This window comes from Nannospalax galili, unplaced genomic scaffold, assembly GCF_000622305.1.
Source record: "Nannospalax galili isolate Female #2095 unplaced genomic scaffold, S.galili_v1.0 scaffold592, whole genome shotgun sequence".
Lineage (NCBI taxonomy): Eukaryota > Metazoa > Chordata > Mammalia > Rodentia > Spalacidae > Nannospalax > Nannospalax galili.
Genome location: NW_008331650.1, coordinates 1,876,568 through 1,904,349, shown reverse-complemented (window position 1 = coordinate 1,904,349; position 27,782 = coordinate 1,876,568). Strand labels below are relative to the sequence as shown.

The 27,782-nt window shown below is 42.9% G+C and overlaps 1 protein-coding gene across 1 annotated transcript in view; it reads left to right on the top strand.

Moving 5' to 3' along the window:
- The window catches only part of Tgfb2 (transforming growth factor beta 2), a gene marked incomplete at its 5' end in the record, with an annotated part of 30,034 nt that extends 2,551 nt beyond the window's left edge, over positions 1-27,483 (top strand). Inside the window, 5 exon segments of the mRNA XM_008826806.2 lie at positions 17,283-17,415; positions 17,514-17,624; positions 19,310-19,487; positions 20,612-20,765; positions 24,822-27,483. Coding sequence (XP_008825028.1) covers positions 17,283-17,415; positions 17,514-17,624; positions 19,310-19,487; positions 20,612-20,765; positions 24,822-24,980 — 735 coding nt within the window.
- Between the last annotated feature and the right edge of the window lie 299 nt (positions 27,484-27,782).

Below are 27,782 nucleotides of genomic sequence, written 5' to 3'. Positions count from 1 at the left end.
CTCTTTATAGACTGGACACTGGTTCAAGTCCATCTGGTGGGGTCACCTTGGCCTCCTTGATCAAGAGGTCAGATGACCCACCACCATTACAGGACATTTTGCGAGATGCTCATGGTCCCTGAAAGGTAAAGCTTTTAAACATGTTTCAAGGACTGGTTGATGGGTAGGCATAGGCGAGCTTTTCTTTCTTTGTTGGAATGGATAATTTCAGCTTTCACATCTGTTCTGAGGGTAGCTCACACTGAGGGCAGCTCAGGCCTGATAGACTGTGAGGTCCTCACCAAGTCACTACTGCCATCTGGATGATATTTAACTACTGTGTCTTCTGACATTATGCTTCTTAGAGAAGATAGGGTAACCTGGGTCAGCTGAGACTGATGTATGGATGATACACTGGGATTACTCAGGACAGTGATCTTAAGGAGAGAGAGAGAGAGAGAGAGAGAGAGAGAGAGAGAGAGAGAGAGAGAGGAGAGAACACCCATATGTCCATACCTGTGTGTGAATTTACATGTGGACATAAGCATTTGCCTAAATGTGTGACCCCTAGGCTTTTAAAAGGATTCCTAGAGATTCTAACTCTCCCTGAGAAGAAGGGCCGTTGCTTCTGGACCCACTGATGATTACCATGTAATTGTTTTGTACTTGGGACGAGAATCCCCCATTTGCAATTTGAAAGCAGGTTGTTTTAAAGATGAACTTACTAGCTTTAGGCTAGCGAATACAATTATACAGCAATATATCTTTAGGGTCACAGAGTGATGTACTGGGCTCTTATAAAATACAGCACCAGAGAAAAAGCCACCCAAATGCCACCTTCTCACGTGGAGCTAGCATGAGACTACCAACATTGGTGTCAGGTAGCCTAACGAAAAGTTGGTTTTAATCCGTGGTGATGGATGTGTTGAAATGAGATAAACACAGTAGATTTAAAGGTGACATAGATTTCTTGACCAGTGGCCTCCAAGGCCCTGTACCGTTCATCTTCATAGTGAACAAAGGTACCCAGCTTCAGGGCCTTCCTAGCCTGGCATGAGATCTGCCTTCTCTAGAGTATTCATCAGAACGTTGACTGGTAAGAGTAAAATAAAATCTGTCCTCACTTTCTCTGACCTCTTCCTTTCATATTTGATGTTAATACCTTGTTAAATCTGCATTTGTAAGGGAACCAGTTTGCCACAGGCAATGAACTCTCTGCTAGAGGAGGTCAGTGGTAAGGATATGAGACAGTCATTCTTATCCACTAATTTTTTACTTCAAGTTGTATAATAAGTATAAAGTTTTAGGTTTGAGGATGAAATGGAGAATTGATGTTTGTGGAGCAAAATAAGTAAACAATTTTAGTAGGGGAACAAAACATCACCTACCTTAACAGACCATTCATGGAGCTCATCTTGGCAAGATTCTGAAATGTATGTCTCTGAGTCTTTATACTGAGGATCGAGGTGAATGACCTAGATATGCGTTTAAGAGATTCCATCCCTTCAGAACTGAAAGGACAGCTTCCTGCCACTCAGGGACGACAATGCTAATGAAATCTCTCTCTCTCTCTCTCTCTCTCTCTCTCTCTCTCTCTCCCTTCCTCCCTCCCTCCCTCTCAGACAACAACCACTCAGCTTTCATTTCTCATATTGCCCAAGGGGATATAAAATAAAAAGAGGTCAGCCAAGAAAACTGACTGTCTGTTAAATTAGACTTGCAAAATATGCTACTAAAAAAAGAAACTTATACTGTGCTTCTGTTGTATAGAAGTTTACAATACACAATAGCACAAGCCTATTCCTATCTTAAGATTTTTCCAAAATGAACAAACAGTGTGCTTGCCCCATAAGGAAACTGAATGGCTATTCTTTGTATTAAGTTATGATGCCACCCAGAGTCTAGCAAATGGGACCTGAAAAGTCCTGTGGACAAGTGATCCTTCTCCACTGTATTCCTGAACATCCGTAATCATGCAGTAGTAACTAAGAGCCCTGTTGCTCTTTCTTTTCCATAATATGATCTAGGAACAATAGAACAATATTGATCATTATTGCTAGTGCCCACTGTGTGCTAGGCAACATTATAAGTGCTACGTCTCTGTTTCTGTGTTTCTGTACAGGTAGATTGATCAGTTGATTGATCTGTACAGCTGTTTAATCTTTACAAAAACCAATACAGTAGGGAGTTTCATTACCTTTATTTTACATATGAGGACACTGGGGCCTGGTGAAGTTTAGTAACTCACCTCTGCCATGCAGCTAGGGAAGGGCCAGGCCTAGATTCCCATGTAGGCTGTCTGGCTCCAGTGCCATGCTCATGACATTTTCACCACGTCAGCAAGAAGGACTGTGGGGTTGGAGCCGTGGACTGAAGGCATGGCTTTGTCCCTTTGGGAGTCCAAGGGCATCATGCTGCTAGAACTGTTGCAAATCAGTATAATACAGATAAAAGCGCAGATTTGGCAGAGATTTGTAAGGCTCAGAGTTCATGCATAGAAAATCTTCATACAGGCTCTGTCCCCTCCCCACTTACTGTTATACTTTCCCAAGCATTCATTTTTCTTTTTTAAAAATTTTATTTATTATTTTTATAATTTTATGTGTATGAGTGTATTGTCTACATGTACATAAGTGCACCCATGTAGTACAATGCCCGTGGAGGACAGAAAATGCCCCTGGAACTGGAGTTAAGGATGGTTCATAGCTGGCATGTGGGTGCTGGGAATTGAACCCGGTCCTCTGCAAGAGCCGTCAGTGCCCTTAACCGCTGAGCCATCTCTCCGGCCCCCAGCATTCTTTTGAACTTTTATAGGAGCAATCTCTTAACTGTACAGCCTGCTCCCCACCTGTTAGAAACAGAAGCCTCTATGGCGCAGGATCTGGTTCCTGCTTGCTCCTCTATGGCGCAGGATCTGGTTCCTGCTTGCTCCTCCAGGAGTTGGTGTCAGGACTTCCTTAAAGTTCCCCTCCCGTGCCCTCTGCTTACAGGGGTCTTAGGCGCTCATGAGCCGCCTAGAGTGGGGAAGGAGAGGAACTCACAGCCTGTCAGCCCTAGGTTTGCTTCCTACCTTTCTCATGTATTAGATTTTGGGTCTGACAAATCCCTCTTCTCTCTGAGCCCCTACATCATGATGGAGGGGATGGTTTGGTTGAATGAGTCTCTGAGACAGTATGTTTGCAAAGTTGGCCTATCAGAAGCAGAGGTGGATGATTACCAGGATTTTTCTGGTCATCTACAGTGGGGTTTGTATTTCTTCTACAACTGACTTGTGATTAGAAAACCACTCTGTGGTAATGTCCATTATCTCTGGTCGAACCAGGCCTGACCTGCTTCCTGTTACGAGTGGAGCAGAGGAGGGTCATGGGCTCAGCTGTCATTTTATGCCATTTTCTTGCTTGTTTGCTTGATCAGGTCTCCAAGGGCGGTGAGTAGACTGTGTGCTGGGATGTGTCATACTCGTCTTTTTGAAGAATTACTATAAAGTAACCAAGTCAGATTACCTCATCTCTGTCCCTTCTTACCTCTTGCTGTCCTGACACTAAAGAGACTTGATATTTTGCATCTTGAATTTATTTTTAATACAGTTAATTTTTTTTTCTGTTGCAAAGATTCCATATATCAATTCTTCTATGATTTCTCCCTTTCCCAAGGGGGAACACATACTTGTTTTGCTTTGTTTTGTTTTGTTTTTTTTTGAGGCAGGGTCTCCCTGTAGCCCCAGTTGACCTGGAACGTGCTGTGTAGACCAGGCTGGTGTCAGTCTCACAGAAATCCACTTGCCTCTGCCTCCCAATTCCTGGGATTAAGAGCGTGCACCACCACATCTGGCTCATGTTTACTTTTTAATGCCAACAGTGTTCAGAATATTTGTGTGTGTGTGTGTGTGTGTGTGTGTGTGTGTGTGTGTGTGTGTGTGTGTGTATAGAACTTCTGTTCTACAATTAAGCTCAGATCAGATCATGATTTTTGATAATTCATACAAGGACAAATCTGAATGTCTGAAAGGTAGTGTTGCATTTTTGGGAAGTGCCAGGGTTCTGGTGAGAAGTTCAGACAATAAAGCTGATTGTCCTGGTGTTCAATTGGTCAGGTCCCTTCCATCCTCTCTTCTGCTAATACTGCCATTGTCCAACAGTGCTTCTCTCTGCTTGGGCCATTACAGTAGCCTCCTGTTGATCTCCCTGTTTTCCTGAGAAGTTTTTGCAATAGTAGTCAGAGCAGTTGCTGGTGAAGTTTCTGTCAGATCAAAATCTCCTGTCCTTTGTCATCACTCTACTGTGCAAGAATACACCAGGGTGTGTTCCTGCTCTCCAGCATAACTTTGTACCTGTTTGTCAAACTCTTCTCTCCTTCCTGCCTCCCCTCCCCAGCCCTTGGTAACCACCATTCTGTTTTCTGTATTTGTGACATCAGCTATTATATATTTCACAAGAGTGAGAAGAGGATTTTGAATGTTTTAATCACAAAGAAAAGATAACCACCAATGGATGGACACATGCATTGTCCCCAACTGATTGCTGCATGATGTGTGCATGAAAACAGCACACTGTACCCCATAAACATTTTGTTCAAGGCTCTACAGTGGCTTCTAGTCCAGGCTGGAAGCCAGACCTATCACTTCTCATGAATTAGTCTCTAACCTTTGCCTGCTCTTTACCCTCAATTCCTCATGGGAGCCCCATGAGGTTCCAACTTTGTCAACTACCCTGCACCCACTACCTGCTAAGGTTTGTTCTGACTCTTCTCTCTACCCACAATGCACTTCTCTAGCTATCCGTAGGGCTAGCTCCTTTCAGTCCCTTGGGTCTTTGCCCAGTTGTGACCTACTGGTGGCTTTCCACCTGTCTTAGTGAGCTTTCTGTTGCTATGATAAAACACTCTGATCAAAACCAATTTGGGAAGGAAAGGTTTTGTTTGGCTATCTATCCCAATCACAGTTCATTGTGGAGGGAAGCCAGGGCAGGAACCTGGAGGCAGTTGCTCAAGTACAACCATGGAGGAAGGTTGTTTACTGGCTTGCTCCTCTGACCTGTGCTCAGCCTGCTTTCTTACACAACCTAGGATTGCCTAGGACCACAGTGGGATGGGACCTCCCACATCATTCAACAATCAAGAAAATGCCTCACAGACATGCCTATAGGCAAATCTGATAGAGAAAATTCCCCAGTTGAGGTTCCTCTTCCCAGGTATGTCAAGTTGACAGCTAAGCTATCCAGCACACCACCGCCAGTCCTGCCTGACATCTCAGGGCCCCTTTCCCCACAAGATCAACTAGGCTTTCTGCTGCTCCTTGACTCTCTTAATCATCAGTGTGCTTGATCTTGAGCTGGAGAGATGGCTCAGCAGCTAAGAAGACAGGCTGCTCTTTCACAGGACCAGGGTTCAATTCCCAGCACCCACATCAGGCAGCTCACAGCAGCCTGCAACTCCAACACTGAACTCACATGGACAAACCCACACAGCTCACACAGACACCCCTATACACATAATAAATGAATAAATGTACTTGATCTTGTACTCCATCTCTGTAGCCTATAGTTCCTTCTCTACTTCTAATGATAAATTCCTAGAATCATGGCTGCGTAATAGGTACAGAGGCTTTTTTTTTGAATGAATTCAAGAAAAGTTTCAAAATAAGAATATTGTCAAAATAAATATGCAACTCCATGAAGGGGTTCTTCTAAGAATCATCAGTCATTTCTTTAGATCTAAAAACTATCCTGCATTGGTTTTAAAGCTGTTTCTCTAAATATTTATGAAAAAAGAAATATACTTACCTACCCATTTTCTGTTATTTTTTTGTTAGCAACTGGTGAAGTGTAGACAATAAAAGTATAGGTTAAAAAATAAGTTATGTGACAAATTAATGAGACTGATGGATGCCCTTAGGCAACTGCTAGGGTTTAGAAATGATTTTTACCTAATGACCCATGTGTTGGAGGCACGGTTTCCAGTACAAGGGTGCTGAGAGGTGGTAGAATGTTCAAGAAGTGAGGCACAGCAGGGAATTAGTTCACTGAAGGAACATCCTCGAAAGGTCAAGTTCCATGCTGTGGTGGAACTAGATCTTATAGTATCTTATAGTATCTTTTCCCAAGGGTGGTTTGTTATAAAACAGGGACACCCTGTGTTGGTCCTCCTTTGTTCTCTTATGCCACTCCAGCACACTTTCCTACCATGTGGGTTGTCTGCCAATCTATGATATAGCTAGTATGCCCTCACCAGATTCCAAACATGTGACCTTCAGCCCCCAAGCTATGAGCCAAATAAACCTCTTTTCTTTCCAATAGCCTCTGGTGTTTTGTTATAGCAATAGGAAACAATTAAGAGAGTAGCCCAAGAGCTGGAGAGATGGCTCAGAGGTTAAGAACACTGACTGTTCTTGCAGAAGACCTGGGTTTGAATCGCAGCACCCACATGGCAGGTAACAGCTGTCTGTAACTCCAGTGCCAAGGGATCTGACAGCCTCTTCTGTCCTCTGTGGGCACTGCTCAGGCAATACATGCATACACATAAAATAAAAATAATAAATAAAATAAAAAAAGAGTAACCCATAAGCTCTGTATATTTTTAAAAACAAATAAAAATAGGCTGATTATTTACTTAAGCTCATTGCTGTACAATCCCATCCCTTAAATTAAAATGCTCGTCTGAATATAAAAAGGAACTTAAATTATTATATAGGCTACATGTATTTTAGGTACCAGGAATAGAAGAAGGTAATATACCCCCCAAATATATGTGTGTTAGTGTCAAATCAGAGAACTGCGAGAGGAGGTCAGAAGGAAGGGCAGAGAAAATAGCCACAAATGGGCCTCGTACAGACCACCACCTCTATGACAGGGAGTAACCGCAGAACTGTCACAGCCCATAGGACTAGGCTGTGTGGTACAGCCTGGGAGAGTGAGGGACTGTAGCAAGAAAAGGAAGTTGTGGTCTGGAATTAGTTTCTCTTCACAGCTCACCATCAAGTGCTGTGCTGGACCATCTCTTTCCCCCTCTGGTGTGACTTAGTCTAGTACAGTTCCCTCTCTGCTGTGTAATTTCTGCACCATGGCCTGAGCTGCAGCATCTGAGACTCTCCACTCACAAAGGTCTCTTTCATCCCTTAGACCTTGGAGAAGGGAATTTACTTGTTTTTCCACATTTGCAGTCAGCACAAAGGCCCATCTGTAGAGAATGAATAAAAAGAAGAGAACAATAAAGACTTATAAGGTATTTCCATCACAGAAGGGAAACCTCTCATTCCCCGCCCCCTTTCTGTGTGTGTGTGTGTGTGTTTGTGTGTGTGTGTGTGTGTGTCTGTCTGTCTGTCTGTCTGTCTGTGTCTATGTGTTCTATGGTCTGAAGGCACAACTGGTGATGTTTCCATAAAAGCCACTACAGTTCTCTGTGTGCTCTGCTTGATTGAAGTTACTTGCATTCATGTGTACCCCAGATGCCTATCAATGTGCCCTGTAAAGAGAAAGCGTTCATACAGTGGCATGGGACCGAGTCTATGTGAGCTCCAAAGAGAGTCTGTTTTTAGTTGCTTCTTTCTTCTGAAACTGTTGTGTATTCCACCCAAGCTGAGTCTGCACCCCTCTGACGTCCTTGCCAGGCATGAGTTACTTAAGACCTCTTAGACTGGTGCAATTACAAAGGAGTCATGACAGTTACAGGTCACGGTGACAGCAGTAGCAAAGTAAGCATGGATCTGCTGAGCACCACAGATAGGCAATCTTGCCATGCCTTGGTCTGTTAGGCACCACGGAAGTAGCCCAATGTGACCAGGAAGGCTACAGCTAAGTCTGAAAAGAACATTTCATTTCTGCCTTGGCAGTAAGTAGTCATTGCCCCTAGCTCTGAGTCTCTACAAGGCTCCACTTTCTCCCTCCTGGAAAGTCTCTTTTCTGCTTCCCCCCCTTTTTATATTCTTATGCTAACACATATTAAGCAGAGTCAAGTTCAGCATACAATGGCATACCATAATGTTTGTCTTCTTTGATGTATGTAATCTCTGTGGTGGGTGTGTGAGTGTGTATAAAGCCCCAAGTAGTTTCCATTTGTCACTATAAAAGACTGATTGTTCAAGGTCTTATTTGTTCCTTGACCAAATGTCTCTAGGCTTGTTAGTAATGAGAATTTGCCAGGCCAAGGTTGTGTAAGGTGCTGTGGATAAGACTGTGGGGTAATAAGGAAATGTTAGAAAGAACAGTCTCTGCCCTGAAGGATTTCACAGGTCAACATTTCAAACATCTTCAACATAGCTTGGTGTGTGAATACTCACGGTTGCAAGTTGCTTTGTGACCCTCTCCAACAGACACAGAGATTCCAACCCCTGGAGTATGATCTGATTTGCAAATAAGGTCATGAAAGACATAATTAGTTAAGGTGAGGTCATACTGGAGGAAGATGGGTCCTTAATAGTCATAGGACCAGCATCCTTAACAAGATGGCCACATGAAGCCAGAGCACAGCAGGAGAATGGCACCTGGTGACTTTCACTTCTTGCAACAAATATATAAAGTTGGATTTGAGTCTCACAGCTCTGGAGAGTGAGAGCTTCGGTCTGCCTGGCTCCAAAACCATCTAAAGCCTTTCACTGCACTAATGACTGTGGGTCTCTCCCTCCCCTCATGGGCCGTTGGCCACCGACCCACAAGAACAAAGGAAGTAGAAACGAAGAATGGGGTCAGGACTGGCAGTGAGCACAACGGAAAAGACCTTCCAGGGAGTCAGATTCAGTGATACAGCTCCGTTTATTCAGTGGGGATCAGGGAAAAATATAGTGTGGAGGCAGCAGCCAAAGCTTCAGCTGATAGGTGTTCATGGTATGCTTTATTTACATGTGGTAGGGGGATCCTATCATCTGACTATAGGACAATGCCTAATTATCATATAGAAAAAACCCAGGGGCAGCTTTATTGCAGATTGCAGGTAACTATGCCAAAGGTCATTTTCCAAATAAGGCCAGGCATCTGTGCTTGGAGGCACTTTCCAGATAAGTCAGGCAGAGGAACAGGAACCCGCCCCCACCCCCCCAGAAAGGTAGTCCTTCCATATAGTGCCAAGCTCCTTAGAGCTATCCGGACATGGTGGACTACAACCTTAGCAACAGGGTCCCCCAACAAATGACCTTTTAGGGCACCTTGCAAAGCCTGATGGATGCTCCAGGGGACCTCAAGGGACCACAAAGAACGTGGAATGAGTGGTCTTTTCACTCAGGTAAGCAGGACTCCTTCTCAAACAGACATTGCAGTGCTTTTAACGAACGAAATTCCACTTTCTGTGTTATGTCTGTCTGAGCTGCTGACTCTTTCTAACAGTTGACTGAGACAGTGAACAAGGAAGGAGGTAACTGTGCACCCAGCGACAGGTTCTGGCTTGGGTGCTATGATGTTTAGCATTGTCTCCAACACCATGAAGACATTGCATGGTTATGGCAGGTGCTAGGTGGAGATGAAGGCAGGTTTGTATGTTGATTGGTAAATTGAACATTCAGAGAGAATCCAGCAAGGTGAAAATCTAGATCAAATAATCCAGTTCAAAGTCAACAGAGACACCTGTGTTTGTGACCAAAAAAAAAAAAGATTACATGAGTATAGACTGCAGAGCAGAGGTCCAGAGTACTCCCTGGATTGGTAGCTTCCACATCACATGGGAACATGGTAGAAAGGGTGACTCTTGGGCCCTCATCTGTTAGGACCAGAAATTCTGGGGACTGGGCTCAGTGATCCACGGTCATGAGCCCTCAAGATAGTTCTGATACAGGATAAGCTTGGATATCTATCTCTCCATCCTTCTGTTTTTTATTTTATCTTTCCAGAAAAGATTTGGGATAGAAAAACAGACTTAAGAACAGTCTGTGTATAAAAATATATGTGAATGATGTGCTGGCATGACGGTGCATTCAGGAGAATCACAAGTCCCAAGCCTGCTTGGCTTACATAGCAAGTTCAAGGCTAACCTGGGTAACTCAAGTAAAATTAAAGAAAAGGGCCAGGGATGTAGACTGCTTACCTACCCTGTGTTCAGGCTCCAGCACCATCTATGTACACACACACACACACACACACACACACACACACACACACAAATACCGACTCAGTGGGCTGATGGATGTGACTACTGACCTAAATAATTTGCATCGAGAGTAGTGACCAGAATAAGGAGGCCTCAGCTCCACGCAGACCGCATTCCCCAGGTTCCATTGTCTCCATGCCCCAGACCACAGATGGCATTTGTTGAGGAACTAATTTTCAGAAGTGGCAGCCTTGTCTAGTAGCACAGGCCTGTCTATCTTTATAGCTATTCAGGAGGAGGGAGGCAGGGGCAGAGAGATTGCAAATTCAAGATCAGCCTGGCCTCCAAAATGAATTCAGTGCCAGACTGGTCAATGTAGTGAGACCTGGTGTTAAAATTAAAGAGGGCTGGGGATGTAGCTCGGTGACAGAGCACTTACCTGATATGCACAAGGCCCCAAGTTCACTCTCCAGTACTGAAAACAAAACAAAAAAGAGCAGACCACAGCAGTGAAGCAGCTTGAACTTGACCTGAAAGAAGCAGTGAAGGGAAACTCTTGTTCTGGGGGCTGCTGTGGGGAGAATTCACATCCTACTGTAGCAAGCACAGCACAGTGTTGGAAAGCTCTCTTCCAGGAGCCATGATTCTCATCCCTCTGGGGTTTTGTTAAACTAAGAGACACGAAGGTATTTATATATGCAAAACGCTGTATTGGCCACACACACACAAGGCCATGGAACTGCTGTTTACTGAGTGGACTTGGAAATTTTAAGTCCAAGATAAAGAAGAATCTGAGCAATTTGAATTGTCCAAAAGTGACAGGGGTGAGTGATCCTTCTCATAAAGTCATTTAGACAAAGAGATATCAAAAACAGGCTGTGTTGGGCTGGAGCAGCTGACCATTAAAGTGGCTCTCAGTTGCAGAGACTCATGATTCTGGAGTTAATAACTTGGGGTCAAGCACATCTGAGAGGCTCGTGGTCACAGCCAATGGAGCACATGCTCCAATCAGCATTTGTTAACAACACTGCAAGTCACTAAAACACTAAGCACATTTAAATACACTTAAAGACAGAGCACTGGAAACATTAAGCACATGTCAGATTAAGATGTAACAGCAGTTAATCCAAGGCAGGGTTTCCTCTACAGCCCTACTGTAAAATTTCCTTTCCATTTGAAGGGTGATTGACTTGGCTCCTTGGTTCTCTTGTAGGATCATTAACGGCTGGATCTGGACAATAACGTTGAATTCCCAGTGCTTTCTCAGAACTCTGTGGTGTCTCGTGGGAGCCCAGAGATGTCACCCTTGGTGCTAAGCCAAACCCTGAGTTGATTTACAGCATTATTCCTCTATAGCTAAGATTTTTCTCTGGCTGTAATTTTCATCTAGACTTTTGCTTTTTTTTTTTTTTTTTTTTTAAAAAAAAAAAAAAAACTCCCCAAACTATTGGGTAACATGAGTGACTTTCACCTCTGTCCACTCCCTGGCTGGCCACTTTCCAGTAGTAGAGGGATGAATGAATCCTTTTGTGTAGAGGTTTTGTAACTCAGTGAAGAGCTTAGAGTCTTGCCAAAGGTGAGACGTGGGTATTTTGCACATACTATATATAATGTGTCTGTGTCAGTAATGTAATGTAGACAGCATTCAGACACCCTTGTGGGTGGTGGCTAAGCCAGAGGCAGCTAAATCCCGTTTTCAATTCATTAGAGGGCCTCCTTTCTAATTCAGTTGGGAACTATGGTTGGTCAGCCCTTTAAAGGGAAAAGGGGATGTGTGAGATGGCTCAGAGGGTAAAGGTGCTTGTTGCCAAACATGAAGATCTGAGTTTAAGCCCAGGGACCCACACGATGGAAGGAGAGAAGCGACTCCTGCAAGTCGTCCTCTGACCTGCACAGGTTTGCCTGTCACTCATGAGCATTTGTACCCCTCCCCCACTCACATGGCTATAAAAACGAGAGAAACTAAAAATTTCAACTTACAATGGACATATGTAAGTACATGTGTATATGTCCACACACACACATGCACACACATTAGCATGCTGTAGTTTTTTTATGAGAGGCCAAGAACTTTTCTTTAAAACATAGCCATTCTGTCAACTTTTTTTTGCATAAATCACACCAGAGTTCATCATCTTTGATCCTTAATTTTCGCTTTCTTTGAAATAGAGACGTTTCAAGGAAAATCACTAAATAAATAGAGAGCAGGATCCTTCTAGATTTTTAGCATGTATTTTGTTACTTTATAACTTCTCTCACACCTAAAAGTAGAAGAAAATGATTGTGATGTTTAGATCACGAATCAGCTTTTAGCCATCTTTATTCAGGGAGGTGGCATTAAGTACGTGTGGCACATGCATACACATCCCCCCCCACACTCACACATATGTCATGGTACATTTGTTGAGGTCAGAGGACAACTTGTGGGAGTCAGTTCTTGCCTACCATGTATGTCCTAAGGATGGAACTCAGGACATCAGCCCTGGCACCAAGTACCTTTACCTACTGAGCCGTCTTACCAGCCAGGATTTGTTTTTTAATCATCCAAAACAGAAACTGTATCCGATTACCCTTTTTCTCCAACCCATTGTAACATGGATTTTTCTTTCTTTCTCTATAAATTCTCCTAGCCTAGCTTCACATATGAGTGAGGTATTTGTCCTTCCTTGTCTGCCTTACTTTACTGAGTTTGATGTGCTCAAGGCTCACTCATGATTAGCACGGATCAGAATTTCCTTCCTTATGGCTAACTAATATTCTACTAAATATACTACACTTGGCTTTCCCATTCAGCTGCTGATCTTTCCCCACGTTTTGGCTCTTTTGAGCAACACTGCTGTGAATATCTGCATACATTACCTGTTTGAGTCTGAGCTTTCAATCCGTTTTGGTTACACCTGGGATCGTGTGGTAATTGTGCTCACTCTTCTGAGGAGCTGACAAACTGGTTTTTTTTTTTTTCTTTTTTTAAAAAAGGAAGAAACACCTTTTTTATTTCTTACAGCAAATTGTCATGAGGAAGACTTTCCAAAACATTTCGGTTTTTACAGAAGGGATACCTCTTGTTTCTTTTAGTCCTGTATCTCATCAGCTTCTGGTCATTTTAACTTGTATAATTTCAATACCAAGTCCAGGTATCATCAGTCAGTTTAGAAGCATGTACAATTGGCATTTGCTAAGCATACAATTCAACTCTCAAGACAGGAAGTGGAGGAGAGGGGTAAATTTTAGGAAAACCCCAGCGTGCTGTGGTATCAGTCAGCGGAATCTGGAAGGACAGACAGCACTGGTGAATTGGGCCAAGGAGGAGAGCGACTCTTCAGCTGGTTATCTTTGCCATGGTACAATGTAGAAGGAAACGTAGAGACAAGTGACATCTGGAAGAAATCACCAGCTGTTCACATTCAGTACCCTGGTTTGGAGACTGAAGACAGGCTCAGGCAGCAGGAAGAGCTGCCTGCTCTGCTCACTTTTTATGTGACTTGCTTTGTGTGCCTGTGTATGTGTCTGCATGTGTCCGTGCACATACATCTAGAGGCCAGAGGTAGACCATGGGTGTCTTCTTTGATGGTGCCCCACCTTATTTTTTGAAGCAGGGTATCTTAGTGAACCTGGGGCTCATCCACTCAGCTGGGCTGGCTAGCTAGGAAGCTCCTGACATCTCCTGTCTCTGCTCCCCAAACACTGGAGTTACAGATGCTCTTCTCCACACCTGGCTTTTCACTGGGGATATGAACTTGGGTCCATGCTTACACAGCAGATACTTACTGACTGAGCTGTCTCCCTAGTCCTTTATGAGTCCTTGAACATAAGAAAGGCTACTGAGCAGAGAGAGGCAGCAGGCTGATTTCCTGTATGCCTTCTTCCTTCAAGCTTAATTAAATGGGAATAAACAGGAACAGGGAAATGGTACCTATTCTTAGGAAGAAGATAGTTTTTAAGTGACAATTCCATGGTGAGATATGATTAGAAGCTTTTCTAGACAGTCCTGAGGTGAAATCATGAAGCTGATGGGGGAACACTTTTAAATAGCATCCTCTATCCTTGTTAGCCACCCAAATGATTAAAGGTTTGGGAGTCTGCCCCTCTAAATACGGGCTAAAGAAACTCAGTCTATTTAGCTTAGAGAGAGAAAACGTATGGCGAGGGGGACTTAATAACAGTCTCTAGGAAGATGAGGGATAGTCTCTAAGTGGCGAGAAGCAGCTGTTTCCTGTTTCTGCTAAGGACAGGCTGAGGAGACTGCAGTTAGATGACAAGTGGGTTTAAAAAGCCCTTGTCCACAGAGCTCAGGACACTGAACTGGCAAGACAAAAGTCACTCCTCTGTCTCAGAATTATTGTGTCTGCTGTCTTTCTTGGGTGATTTACATGTGGCCTTTTTGTGAATCTTGAGCTAGTGCCAAAAATATTGTAAATCTATCAGACTTTTTACCTTGGTAAGAGGATGGAGCTGTCCCTTGTCTGTGGTTCAGGGAGTCCTCACCCCTAAGTCTTTAGTGAGACTTAAAACAACAAAACCTCCTTGCTGTCCTTGATTCCTGCTCTTGAAACCAAGATAATCTAAATTTATTCCTTTATGAGATAAATAATTTCCATCAATGGGCCAGCAGGTGGCTTAGTAGGTGAAAGCGTCTGCTGCCAGCTCTGAGGACCTGAGTTCAACTCCTGAGACACACAGAAGGAAAGAACCAGCTCTCACAAGTTGTGCTCTGACATGTGCACCATGGCACACATATGCCCACATACACTCTTACACACATACATAATATGTTATTTTAAATTTTTCTATCAGTTTGCCAGTGCGTACTTGTTTTATCCACAGCAAGACTGGATATTATATATATATATATATAGATATACAGATAGATATAGATAGATATATAGATATATGTATGTATGTGTATATGTGTGTAATCATGTAGATGCATCGTGTATGTCACAGACATTTGATGTATATTTAGATATTCATAATTTATAGAATATAAATTTTCTATCACAGTAGCTCCTAATTATAGGATATAGAATTTATAAATAATTTAACAATGAAAGCAGGTTATTGTTCTGGGTGGTGTCCTTAAATGTCATGCGAAGGTGAATAATCTACACGTGTTAATTAGCAGCACTGCACATATGCAAAATGTCCCGTAACAATGGTTCATCACAGGAGACCAGCTAGGAGAAAAAGTCAAAGCAGAGGTAGGAGTTCTGAGTGTTGTGAGCTGTGAGCCAGTCGGGCAGAAGGAAGAGGCTGCGTCTTTCCACTGTTGTTTACCATTCCTAGTCCATCTTGAGCTCATTGTGCCATTTATTCTTGAATGGATAAGTGCTTTCTTATATACCCAACTGGTAGCTATTTTCAAGACTAGCTCATATTCCCAGAGGACCGACTGATGTTTTGCTAAGTCTTTGTTAGAGCTTTATATCAGCTTTAACCAAGTATGCATTCTACCTGTATCAAGACATTATAATTTTGTTTAAAGATCCTTGCTTTTATTGTTGAAGGCTCTCTGCCATTTGATAAAGGGTCAGAGTGAACCATGGTCCTTCTCTGGCTGTCATAATGAAGTGGGGAAATGGGGCAGGGTGGGGAGGGTTTGAATGCACCCTGATTTTCCATTTCCTTAATCTACTTTACAGGAATCTTTGGAGGATTAAATTAAGCCAAATAATGTGTGTTTAGCCCAGAGTCCATTGTACCCAACCCTCAAGTCATGCTCATTGGTTTCTTGTAACTCATAAAGAAAGCTTCTTGCCTATTACAGGATTCTGATTACCCTACATTCTCTTCCTTTAATGGGGTTTGCCCAGCTATAGGGGTGGGCCTGAAGAGCAGGATTTGCCTAAAGTTCATGAGGGTACCTGAGAGTCTAATTGTATTGAATCTATTTTCTTCCTTTCCTTCCTTCCTCCTTCCCTCCCTCCTTCCCCTTTTCCTTCCTCCCTCCTTCCCTCCCTTCCTCCCTCCCTCCCTCTTGGTACTAGAGAACTAGTTGAAGGCCTGGTACATGCTAGACAAGCACTCTACAACTAAGCTACAGCCCCATACCCTGTTTTCTTTTCTGTACTTTGTTAATCTATGAGAAATAACTCTATTCTGACTTCAAATATTCCAGGAAGCATTGTTGCCAGATTACCTGAAACAAACTGTGACGACACATGGGAAAAGGCGCATTTAAAAATTATTAGGAAGGAAACGTATTTTTGTTTTGCAAGATTTTCAGGAGAATTAATAAATATCTAAGTATCCAAATAATGATTTAGTAATCATTGACACAGTAGAGTTCTGGGCTTTGAAATGATACCAAGTTGAAGATATGACCCCTGACCTGAAGAAGCTTATGAATTTGTTGGAAAGACCAAACCCCCTAAGTATGAAGTGACCCCAAGTTAGGTGGAGTATCAGAAAGGACAGTGTAATATACCCTGCTTGAACCCGAGTACTGCAGAAAGACAGGCCACGGGGCTTGGCAGGGAGCTCTGGGAGACTGCGGATCTTGATTTGGTTCACAAAACATTATCGTTTCAAGATGGATTTGTTAAAAAATAAAACCACCTCAGACGTTCACTTCCCATCAAGGCTCAAGAGCACCCTTCCTACCAGTGTGCCTTCTGAGCCTTTCTAAAGTCTCAGTGTTCAGGCTGATTTGTTTCCAGACTCCAAATCCGCACACTGTGCCAGACTACTCCTGCCCAAAGCCCTTCTCAGATGGCAGGATGGGGAATTTCTTCATAAATCACAGCCAGTCACATTGAAAGCAAAAATCCCAGCTAGAGGCTTACCTCAAAAGCAGAGGCAAGACACATATTTTAATGCCAGTGGATTGAGGAAACAGGAGGAGGACCTTTCTGTCTCTATTAGAAGGAGATTTATAGTTCAGGGACTTGGGAAGGTGGGTATGGATCTTCTGAACAGGGCCTCTTCTCCTGCCCCTCCCCAAATTAAAGAAGGAAGAAGTAAAAGCTGCGAACTTCCTGGCATAGAATTTATGCCCGGAATCTTACAAAGCTTATGTCAGCAAAGTAAAATAATCGCTGTCACTTTTCTTTCAGACACTAGGCTTTATGGCTGCCATCACCATTATCATAACATGCAGCTGATTTAGTACGTCTATTTTTCAGGGCAAATGGCCTGGCGTTGTGTTCCTACACACATGGTCATGCTTTGAGAGGGCAATCCGTGGACACAGGCGTGGAGCTAAGTGTAGACCTGGAAAAATGGGAGTGGCTTGAATTTGGCCATGTTGTCAGCATGCCGACTGAGCTGTTTCTCTTGCCCTTTCTCCACCACTCCAGATCCTCAAATCCAAAGATCTAACATCTCCAACTCAGCGCTACATTGATAGTAAGGTGGTCAAAACGAGAGCCGAGGGCGAGTGGCTGTCCTTCGACGTGACTGACGCGGTACAGGAATGGCTGCACCACAAAGGTTACACGCATCTTCTCTCCCTAGATGTGGCCCCGGCCACTTGAGAGCTGACTGCAGACACAGGCACACTAAATGACATCCTTCACTTTGTTTTCCAGACAGGAACCTGGGATTTAAGATCAGTTTGCACTGCCCCTGCTGCACCTTTGTACCATCTAACAACTACATCATCCCGAATAAGAGCGAGGAGCTTGAAGCCAGATTTGCAGGTAACTGAAACTTGGTCAATAACGTGAGAATTTCATCTGGGGGTAAAGTCGGTTTGCATGACAGAATGGGATTGTTTAGTGATGTGTGGGGACTTTTCATTCACCTGGGCAATGACAGGCTTGGTGGGAGAGGAGGACGGAAGAAAGCGGAGCTGGAGAGATGGCTCAGCAGTTAAGAGTATGCATTGGTCTTGCAAAGGATCTGGGTTTGGCTCACAAATGCCTAGAACCCCAATCCAGAGGATCCAATGCCATCTTTGGACTGCCACAGGCACCTGCGCTCACATGCACACACCCACACAACACATACACATATATAATTTAAAAGTAAAATAAAAATCTTAAAAAGAAAGTAGAAAGGATTTGAAGAAAGTGATGGATTCCAGTTTGTACTGCTTGCTGTTGGTGATGAAACTGGCTCATTAATCTTGCAAACTGTTACCCAGTGAAGCTTTTTCGTGTTCAGTTGAGCAAACCGTCTTCCCACCTGTTCTGAGATGATTGAGGTAGACAGCATGCATTCAAAGAGATCCATTCTGGTTTTCCCAACCCAACGTCAGGCACCAGCAAATATATTTCACAATGAAAAACTATCTTCTGAAGCTTCAGTTTCTATAACCCAGGTGTTGGGACCTAGCATCCTTTCTAGCCCACACCCATTGTTGGAAGTGAGTTCCTTATCAGGTTTTTATAAGAGCTTATAAACACATAACAAGGACTTCATTTTCCTACACTCACCTTTAAGTGAACTAGCCAAAGGCCAAAGTAAATGAGGAGATGCCAAGGGTTCGAGTCACTTGGCTTATTGGACAGTGAGCTGGGTAAGGAGGTAACTGGGACGTCTGTGCTCATAGGCTTCTGTGGCAACAGCCTGCGCTTCCAGGTCAGACGCATTTTCTTCCCTCATAACCTTACCTGGGACCTCCATCCACTTTTTGAAGGCCCCAGTGACCCTTGCTCATGGAAAAGTACCCCCAGAGGTCTTGAGATTTATTTCGGTCTCTAACCTCGCCATGATTCTCTTGAGTGTGGAGATTAAATGCTTAAACTGGCAGTCTCTCGAGCATGCTTTGGGGAGCTCAAGTTTCTAAATCTCAGATGGAATCAGGAAAGTGTTGAGGGTGCCATAAAATAAATGAAAAAGCTCTTTCTTCACAGCTTCCCCAAATAGCATTAGGTAAGGGTGACTTCTGTTTCACTTGAACCTAGTTCACTGCCATTCAGCTAAGCCTTAGTTTATATTCATTAGGAAAGTTCTGAGTTTAGCAGTCTCAGGAAGAGAGGGAACTGGCGGGTGACAAGGCATGTTCTATGGTTGTGTACTCTGTTGCTGAAAGCCTGAACACAACTCACACTGAGGGTGGACTAAAATAAATGGCCTAGATTGCCCTTGGACCATAGGTCAAAGACCTTTCTGTAGTGACTTTCCTAGCAACAGCTCTGCCTTGGACACAGGAAAGCCTTAGGACAGGAGCCCCATTCAAGTGTGTCACCTGTGGGATTCCCATTGTGCCTCATCTGCTTCCTTCCGTGGGGAATGATGTTAGCCGGTCGGCACAACTGTAGTGGTCATCCCTGCTATTTGTGACGCTATACAGAGGAGAACTATTATTTATATAAATATCGCTGGTTATATTTGATGAAGGTAAAGCTAAATGTTTATTACCCAAATGCATTTTTTCAAGGTATTGATGGCACCTCCACATATACCAGTGGTGATCAGAAAACTATAAAGTCCACTAGGAAAAAAAACAGTGGGAAGACCCCACATCTCCTGCTAATGTTGTTGCCCTCCTACAGACTGGAATCACAACAGTCCAACCGGCGGAAGAAGCGCGCTTTGGATGCAGCCTATTGCTTTAGGTAAAGAAATGAAAACAGAACCAGGCATCACATCTGTTAACCCCTGTACCACCTTTGCTTTACCCTCCTGCACACTGACCTGAATTGAACTCATTGCTCAAGGCCAGGTACAGGACAGTAAAGCTCTCGTATCTCATAACACCATTCTCCTGAGGCCTTCAAATAGTTATGTCTGTGCTGTGGTCCTCAGCTCTCTAACAGTGAACCGCGTGCGAAGGGAGAAAACTAGCTTCTGGAATATTTTCTTCGAGTCTGTCTGAAGTGTTTAGGGGCTGGTAAAGAATTAGATCTCTGCCCCCGAAGCAAATATAAGTTTATTTTGGATTTTGGATAATTCAGAAAGTCCCACCAGTGGTATGAAGTCTTCATCCTAGGGTCTGAGTTCTTTCTCAGTTACAGAGATAAGACGGTACAAGAGGGCTGGCTGCTGGCCATGCCTTGAGTTGCAGAATGTGAGACAAAGGACGGACCCAGCAACAGTCTATTTTCTACCTTATATGAATTCGTGGAGGGGGAGCGTGCACAGTCTTCTGTGCTTCCTCTAGGAGAACTCTGTTTTGGAAATTGTGGGGCAGGACAGGGGCCTCTCTGTGAAGTGCTCACCAGGCCACGGTGTGTGAATAGAGAAATATTTTGGTTGCCAAGGCTGGTGGTTATGGCAGCAAGACCCCATATTCCTTGAAGTCTGGTTCATTCCTTGATCTAGTAACAGGTGGTAAAATACAGGATATATTCGCAAAGATTAATGCCTTAGGGGGTTCTCTGAAAATGTTTGTTGTGTTTCAGTCGTTGCATATACAAAAGGGCAACAGAAGCTCAATCCTAGATCTGACCAGTACTGGGTGGAAAGGACTCTGTCCCTGGTTATGTGTACTCAACTGACGGCAATGTTGACTTTCCAGCTCATTGACAAGGGGGTCAGAATGCATAAGGGGAAGTAGTCTGGGGAATCACCACAGCATCTCACTATGGAAATCATAGCGGATTACAAGAGAATCATTAAGACCTGACTCATGGTGTTTTCTCAGTAGATGTTGAATAAATGGATCGGTCATTCTTCTGACTTGGGGGGGAAGCAGGTGGGAAATCAGCTCTGAAATCCCTGCTGATTTTTCTTTTAACAGAAATGTGCAGGATAATTGCTGCCTACGTCCCCTTTACATTGATTTCAAGAGGGATCTTGGGTGGAAATGGATCCATGAACCCAAAGGGTACAATGCCAACTTCTGTGCTGGGGCATGCCCGTATCTGTGGAGTTCAGACACTCAACACAGTAGGGTAAGTGTTTGGCTAGCTGGCCTCTTCTACCTTGCCTCAATCAGTATACCCACTGGTCATATTTCTATATGAATTGTCACAGGCCTGGTGTCCTTTTGCTGTCTGTCATGCGTGGGTGCTGAGGAAATCCTTATAGATAGTGAAGACCAATGTGGGTTGTAGGAATCAGAAAAAAACCACTGGTCAGTTTTAAACAGTAGGTTGTGCCTTCTTAATTAGACTATAAAACAGACACCAGGGACTGTCACTTGTCACATTAGAAAGACTATTGGGCACTGCAGACAAAGCCTTGGCATGTTGATCTACTAGAGTACGGCTATTAGGAAATCATTTACCCCCTCTGAATCTCAATTTTTTTTTTTTTTGAGACAGGGTCTCCCTATAGCCCCAGCTGACCTGGAACTCGCTATGTAGACCAGGCTGGCCTTGAACTCACAGAGATCTGCCTGTCTCTGCCTCCCAAGTGCAGGGATCAAAGGCGTGTGCCACCACACCCAGCTTTTATCAGTGGAAAGGAATGTTTGTTGTAAAACTTATCCTTAAAACAATAATTCCAAACTTAAGAGTTGTTGTAAAATATAAAAATAGGGTGTGTTTGAAAATGAGTATTTCTAAATCTTTTTTGCTTTGTTCTTTGTGATAGGGTCTCACTCTGTGGCCCTGGCTGGCCTAGAACTCAGTATGTAGACCAGGCTGGCCTTGGAATGATAATCCCTCTGTTTCTGTGTCCCAAGTGCTGGGATTACAGGCATGCACCCAGATATCTAAGTCTTTTGTAAGCAAGTATTTTGGGATTTTTATCAAGTTACTCCAGTGAGGATGGAAGGCTGACTTGGAAGGCCCAAGATTGGATGTCATGTGTTTTCCAGCCTAGATGAGCACAAACTTGCTGTGTAATAATGACATTCATCCATGGAAACTTTCTCTGTGTGGCTCATGATATGCGATTTTGGAGATGGGAAGGATTTTGTAAATGATCTTGTCCAACCATTTAATTCTTCTTTAAAAAAAAAAAAAAGAGAGAGAGAGATTTAGACTATGTAGATACCCTGCTGAAGATGAAGCTGAAAGTTAGTAACAGACCTTGGAGTGCAGAACTGCTTGTTTACTAACCAGGCCTCTACTGCTCCCTTGTACTGAACCTAATTCCTAGAGTGTGGCTATGTGTGGGGGTTCTGTTCTGTCCTTTATGCCTCTGTAAATCTCCCTATTAAAGAGGCATTAGGAAAACTGCCTTCACTGCAGGGTAGGAAAATGGATCTGCTGCCAAAAAGATCATATAATGCGTTCGGTTAAATTCAAGAATTTGGGGGGGTTATCAATTATTTTAGACAATCTGTGTTATAAAAACAGCTCTTTTCATTTCTCATGAAAAAAACCACGTATCAGTGTAATATGAAATCTATTTATTAAAGGCCTGCATGGGCTAGAATGGAAGTAGACAAATATGGTTCCCCTCCTCCAGCCATCTTCCCACCAGCCCTGTAGCTTGGTGTTCTGGGGTTACCACGTGCTTGGCCATGTGAGGGAAGTGGGCTCATGCTTGTCCCTTTCTCTGAGCTCTCTGTCCAGCCTGCTGCATCTGGACTGCAGCAGCAGTAGCTGTAATGTGGGCACGACCCAGTTGCCAAGTAGAAACGTAATTCTCCTCCCTGATACACAAAGGGAGTGTGTGAAGGCTGAGACCAGGCTTGTTTTTCAAGGAGAGAGGAAGAATAACTGTCATGGTCACAAATATGTGGTTTGGACAGATCCCCAAGAAGCCAGGGGTAGCTTAATAAAGTAGTCAGTGTTGTGTGCTCAACAGATCTTCTGTCCTCAGCTGAAAACATCTCGGGGAATCTCGAGGAAAAGGTCACTTGCTTGACTACACATTAACAGCATCCTTGGAAATGTCTCTGTGTCATCACTGGGTAACCTATACACATCCATTAGTGAGAGTCACCCACCCCTCTGACAGGGAATAGCTGCAGGACTTGGTGTTTACTCCTTGAACTTAGTCATCCCCATTTACCATGAGGAAGAGTATTTGAGGGATAGTTACTATTATTGCTTTAAGAAAGAAAATAAGAAAGTAAATAATTAGAACTGTAGATTAGCTGGGTGAGGTAGTGAATGCCTGTAATCCCATCACTCAAAAGGCTGATGCAGGAGGATAATGGGTTTGAGAGCAGTCTGGGCTACACAGTGAGTTTGAGGCCAGCCTGAGCTATTACATGGTGGGTTTGAGGTCACTCTGGGCTACATAAGGAAGACCTTGTCCCAAAACAGAACAAAGCAAAGCAAAGAATGCACATGGCTCTGCTTATTTTTATTGTTTGCATCACTGTAATTATGAAGTAATGACAGGGGGAAAGATTATTTTTAATGAAAATGACATTTCATTGGCCTGTGCAGACACTTGACATGGGGAGATTTGTGCTGTAGATGTGCATTATTCCTGTACCCAAGGGTAGATTACCGTTCCAATGAGAACTTCAGTGGAACATTTATTCTTCTATCATTGCTTCCCCAAGGATATGAGTCTACCCCATCCAGACAAGACTTACTAGGGTTAGAAAGTATAAACAAAGTCAGCACAGTCCCAGCCTCTGAAGAGATCTTCACCTTCTTGGGGATTTGTAATGAGGATTCATGAAACTTCAGTTGCAAATCTGTATAGAGATAAGACCAAACAGTAAGACGTTTGGGACATTTGTTGAGCAAAGCAGTGATCAGAATGGACTTACTGGAAAAATTAGAAAAGTCCTCCAAATGAAAGATTTGGTCCAATCTGACCTCTATAGAATCATTTGTTTAGTATCTACAAAAAAGAAAAAAAAAGAAAGAAACATTAGGCAACATTATGGTTGCTTAAAAAGAACTGCATAATGACAGCATCAGCTGACATGCCAACGTGAAAAGAAAATTTGTTCATTGCTAAGGCTCAACAAATCCAATCTAACCGAAATTTACAGGTTAAAAAAAAAAAACAGTAAACCAAAAAGAAATAAGGTTGCATACTCAGTGATGTGACTGACCACACCATGAAATGATGCTTTAAAAATTAATCATCCTATGTAGACAACAAGTGACCCTGTGGTACCTAGCTCCACCTGGTAGATGTACAACACAACCCCTACGGCAAAGGCTTGAGGAATGTTTGAAAGGAGGAAGTGGAAAGATTGTAAGAGCCAGAGAAGCAGGACACCTGCTGCTAGACCATGCATCATAGGCATGTCAGGGGAGCCTCAGCATTACGGCTGCCTAACAAGAGCTGCATAATCACACCACCAGTTGACGTGCGGATCTGGAAGGGAGAAGTTTCACAGGGTCCCATCGATAATTGGAGAGCTACAAGCAATCCATGGCTGCTGAGGGAAAGAGAGCTGGTTTTCTTCAGGGATGAGCTCCCTGATAGGTTGTCTAATCCCAAATGGTCAACCCTAAACACACGTCACATGAGCACCACTAAATGTACTCAATACATTATCTATATAATACACATATATGTATGCACATAAATGCATATATATATGTAACAATAATAATCAAAGAAGAGGACAAGAAATCAAGGAGTGGGGGGTGGGTGTGAGAAGCTGGAGGAAGGACTGGGATGGGTGGAAAAGGTGCAAATACTGTACTCGTGTGAAATTCTCAAAAAATCAAAACAAAACAAACTACAAACTTAATTGCTCTGACCTGGAGAAATGTCTCGGTGGATAAAATGCCTGATGCACACAGCCTGAGGACTGGAGTTAGGGTCCCCAACATGCACGTAAAAGCCAGATGTGATGATGTAACCTCAGTGCCATGGGGAACAGAAAGAAAAGAACCCCTGGAGCTCACAGGTCAGCCAACCTAGCGGAATCAGTGACCCACAGGTTCCATGAGACACCTGTCTCAGAAATCAAAAATAAATCAATAAACAAGGTGGAGAGGGATTGAGAAAGACACCCAGTGTCAACCTCCAGCGTCTGTTTACAGGTGGACTGCACCTACACGCCCACACATACAAAAACTGAAAGTAAAAATAATTGCCTTTTGTGTGTGTTTTCCCTGTGTTGTATCATGCAGGTTCTCAGCTTGTATAATACCATAAATCCAGAAGCTTCCGCATCTCCTTGCTGTGTGTCCCAGGATCTGGAACCACTGACCATTCTCTACTACGTTGGCAAAACTCCCAAGATCGAACAGCTGTCCAACATGATTGTCAAGTCTTGCAAATGCAGCTAAGATCCTTGGAAGAGCGGCGAGACGAAGATAACGGTGACGATGATGCCTGGCGACAATGATGATGACGTGTGTGACGAGGAAATGCAAGGGAGTCTTGATTCAGCAATGTTAAACATTTTTGAGAAAAAAGCGGTACTAGTTCAAACACTTTGCAAGCTTGGGTTCTGTTTGTTAAAACTGGCATCTGAGCTGAGACGGCAATAAATGTACATGGATGGCCTCATTCTGTGTTTCACCTACTTGTGAGAGAGACCAGGAACGTCTTTTTTTAAGGAAAAAACAAACACTGGAAGAATTTGTTAGTGTTAATTATGTGAAAGCAAAGAAAACCAAACAGGAAAATCCGTGCAGTGGAATGACTGTACGTATTGTTCCCTCCCCATACCTCCCCTATTCCTCTGTACTCCTATGCAATAGATGCCCCTCTTGTCCCTCCCCCAGACTTAACAGTGAGTTATTTATTGTGTTACTATATAATGAACGTTTCGTTGCCCTTGGAAAATAAAACAGGTGTACAAAGTGGAGACCAAATACTTTGCCAGAAACTCATGGATGGCTTAAGGAACTTGGACTCAAATGAGCCAGAACAAAAGAGGTCATAATGGGATGAAAACCTAAGTGAGTTATTACCTGACCAAGTGAGTCTGCAAAAAGATAAACACCCCAAGAATGTGTGCTGGGTACCGACTGTCTAATGAAGCTTCGTGTAGGCGCAAACACCTAAAAAGCCTGTTAATAAAACTTTCTGTCTGAAGTCTGTAAGATTTTTTTTCCTTTTGATTGTAAATGATTCTTTGTTAGTTTAATCAAGCCAATGGAATCGAGAAATGTTTCATGTGTATTGGCCAGAATTTGGACCTTGAAGTTGCAGCAGGGCTATCCAGGTTGTACCTCTGTTTTGGTATATGTAACCATAACTATATTAGTAACATAGATGGGTCTAGGAACCAGCATAATTGAAAACACATCTGCAGATCTCTTTCACAAACTATTAAATCAAAGCATTAACTACTTTATGTGTAATGTGTAAATTCTTACCATATTTTTTATATTCTGTAACAATAATTATGATTTAGATTGGACTTAAATTTGGGATCCTTTTTAAATGACCATTCATAATTGTATGTTTCCTTCAGCTGGCCAGTACTTCTGAGTAAAACTCCTAGATTTTTGACTTGTACTACAAACACATTTTTTTTTTATAATAGCCTCTCTACCTGTGTTTTATGTATTGTCCATTTTTTTCTGACATAAGCTACCTGGGTCCACTTTTTTCCTTTTTATTTTCTTTTTTCGAACAAAACGAAGCAAGAAAAGTTCTAGTTCAGTGGTCTTCCTTCATCTTCTATACATCACTACCAATCAGATGTAAGAGAAGCTTCTTATAGGAAAATGGAAAGTGTTGCGGATACAGGTAACTGAGCAGAAATTCGGGGGAGAGCTTAAGGATCTGAACTTGGAATCTTTACAACTGGGCTGGGAAGAGTCTCTCTAACCTGATTTGACTGGTATTTTCATAGAATTTTATTGCTGTTAAAAAGCAGACAGTTCAAAGAAAATATCTTTTTCTTTAATCAGGTTTTTGCTGTTCATGAGGGAAATGAAAGATACCCATTTCAGTTGAGTTTTTCGAAGGTGAAACATCCAAGCCAGCAATCATCATGTCATTTATGCCCCCGAACTTCAAGTTTTATAGGCATTCTTTGAAGGTTGAAAAGGCACACGATAAATGTTCCCATGTCAAATACTCTTTCTTTCACCTGGCTGATCTCGAGCTGAAGCTAGATTTTATTTGGTTTTAATAAATAATCTGACCTCTCCTAGTGGAAGAGAGCCCTCACAGTGGGCCTTCCTGGCTATCTTTGTCATTTAATTAGCTTCAAAATACAAAATGATCCATACAACCATGGAATATTTTCAGTCTCACCCAAAGGGCAGCACAAAGAATTGGACCATACGTAAGTCAGAAGACACATAGGGGATGCAGTGGGCTGTCACGCTAGTAAACAGCCCTTGTGTCCAGTGCAACACAATCCCAGATTTGAGTGTGTGCTCATGTTTTTTTCTCCTACTTTTCTATTATTTCTGTGTAAATCCCTCTTATCTCTGCAGGTATTTTTTCTCTTGGATAAAAGGACATTTTTGTTTCGTATTATTTTGTCTTTCTTTATGAATGCACTGATATTTTAAATGCTCTATTTTAAGATTTCTTGAATCTTTAAAAAAAAAAATGATGGGTTCTCTAGGGTCTTTATTTCCTATGAGTAAATACTGCCATGGGAGGGGAGGGTGGAGGGAAGGGAGGGGCGTGTCAGTATAAGGGTGGGGCGGCTGGTTGTACCTGTTCAGCAGCAGTACAGTTTTATGGTTGGCATGGTTTTAAAGAAATGGAATAGAAGAATAGCCGTTTTGTGTTTTGATGACCAATTACGCTGTATTTTAACACAATGTATGTCTGTTTTTTTTGTGGTGCTCTAGTGGTAAATAAATTATTTCAGTTATATGTTGCTGTGCTCTTCCTATCTTAGAATCATGTTTGAGACGAGAAAACACTTGTGAGATGGTAAGACAGTTGCTAAGCTGGGAAAAACCACGTTTAAAGATGCTCACATGCTTTCTTCATAAACTGCTCATTTCACAAATACCAAGCCACAGCCTCGGAGCCAGGACATAGCTGTCAAGGATCGGAGAAAGTTCTGTGCTTTTTACTCTCATTTATTGCTGTTTGGTCATTGTTTGGGGTTTAGTTTCCATCCAGCTTGACTGTCTACCAGAAAAAACGCACAGATATTTGCACCATAA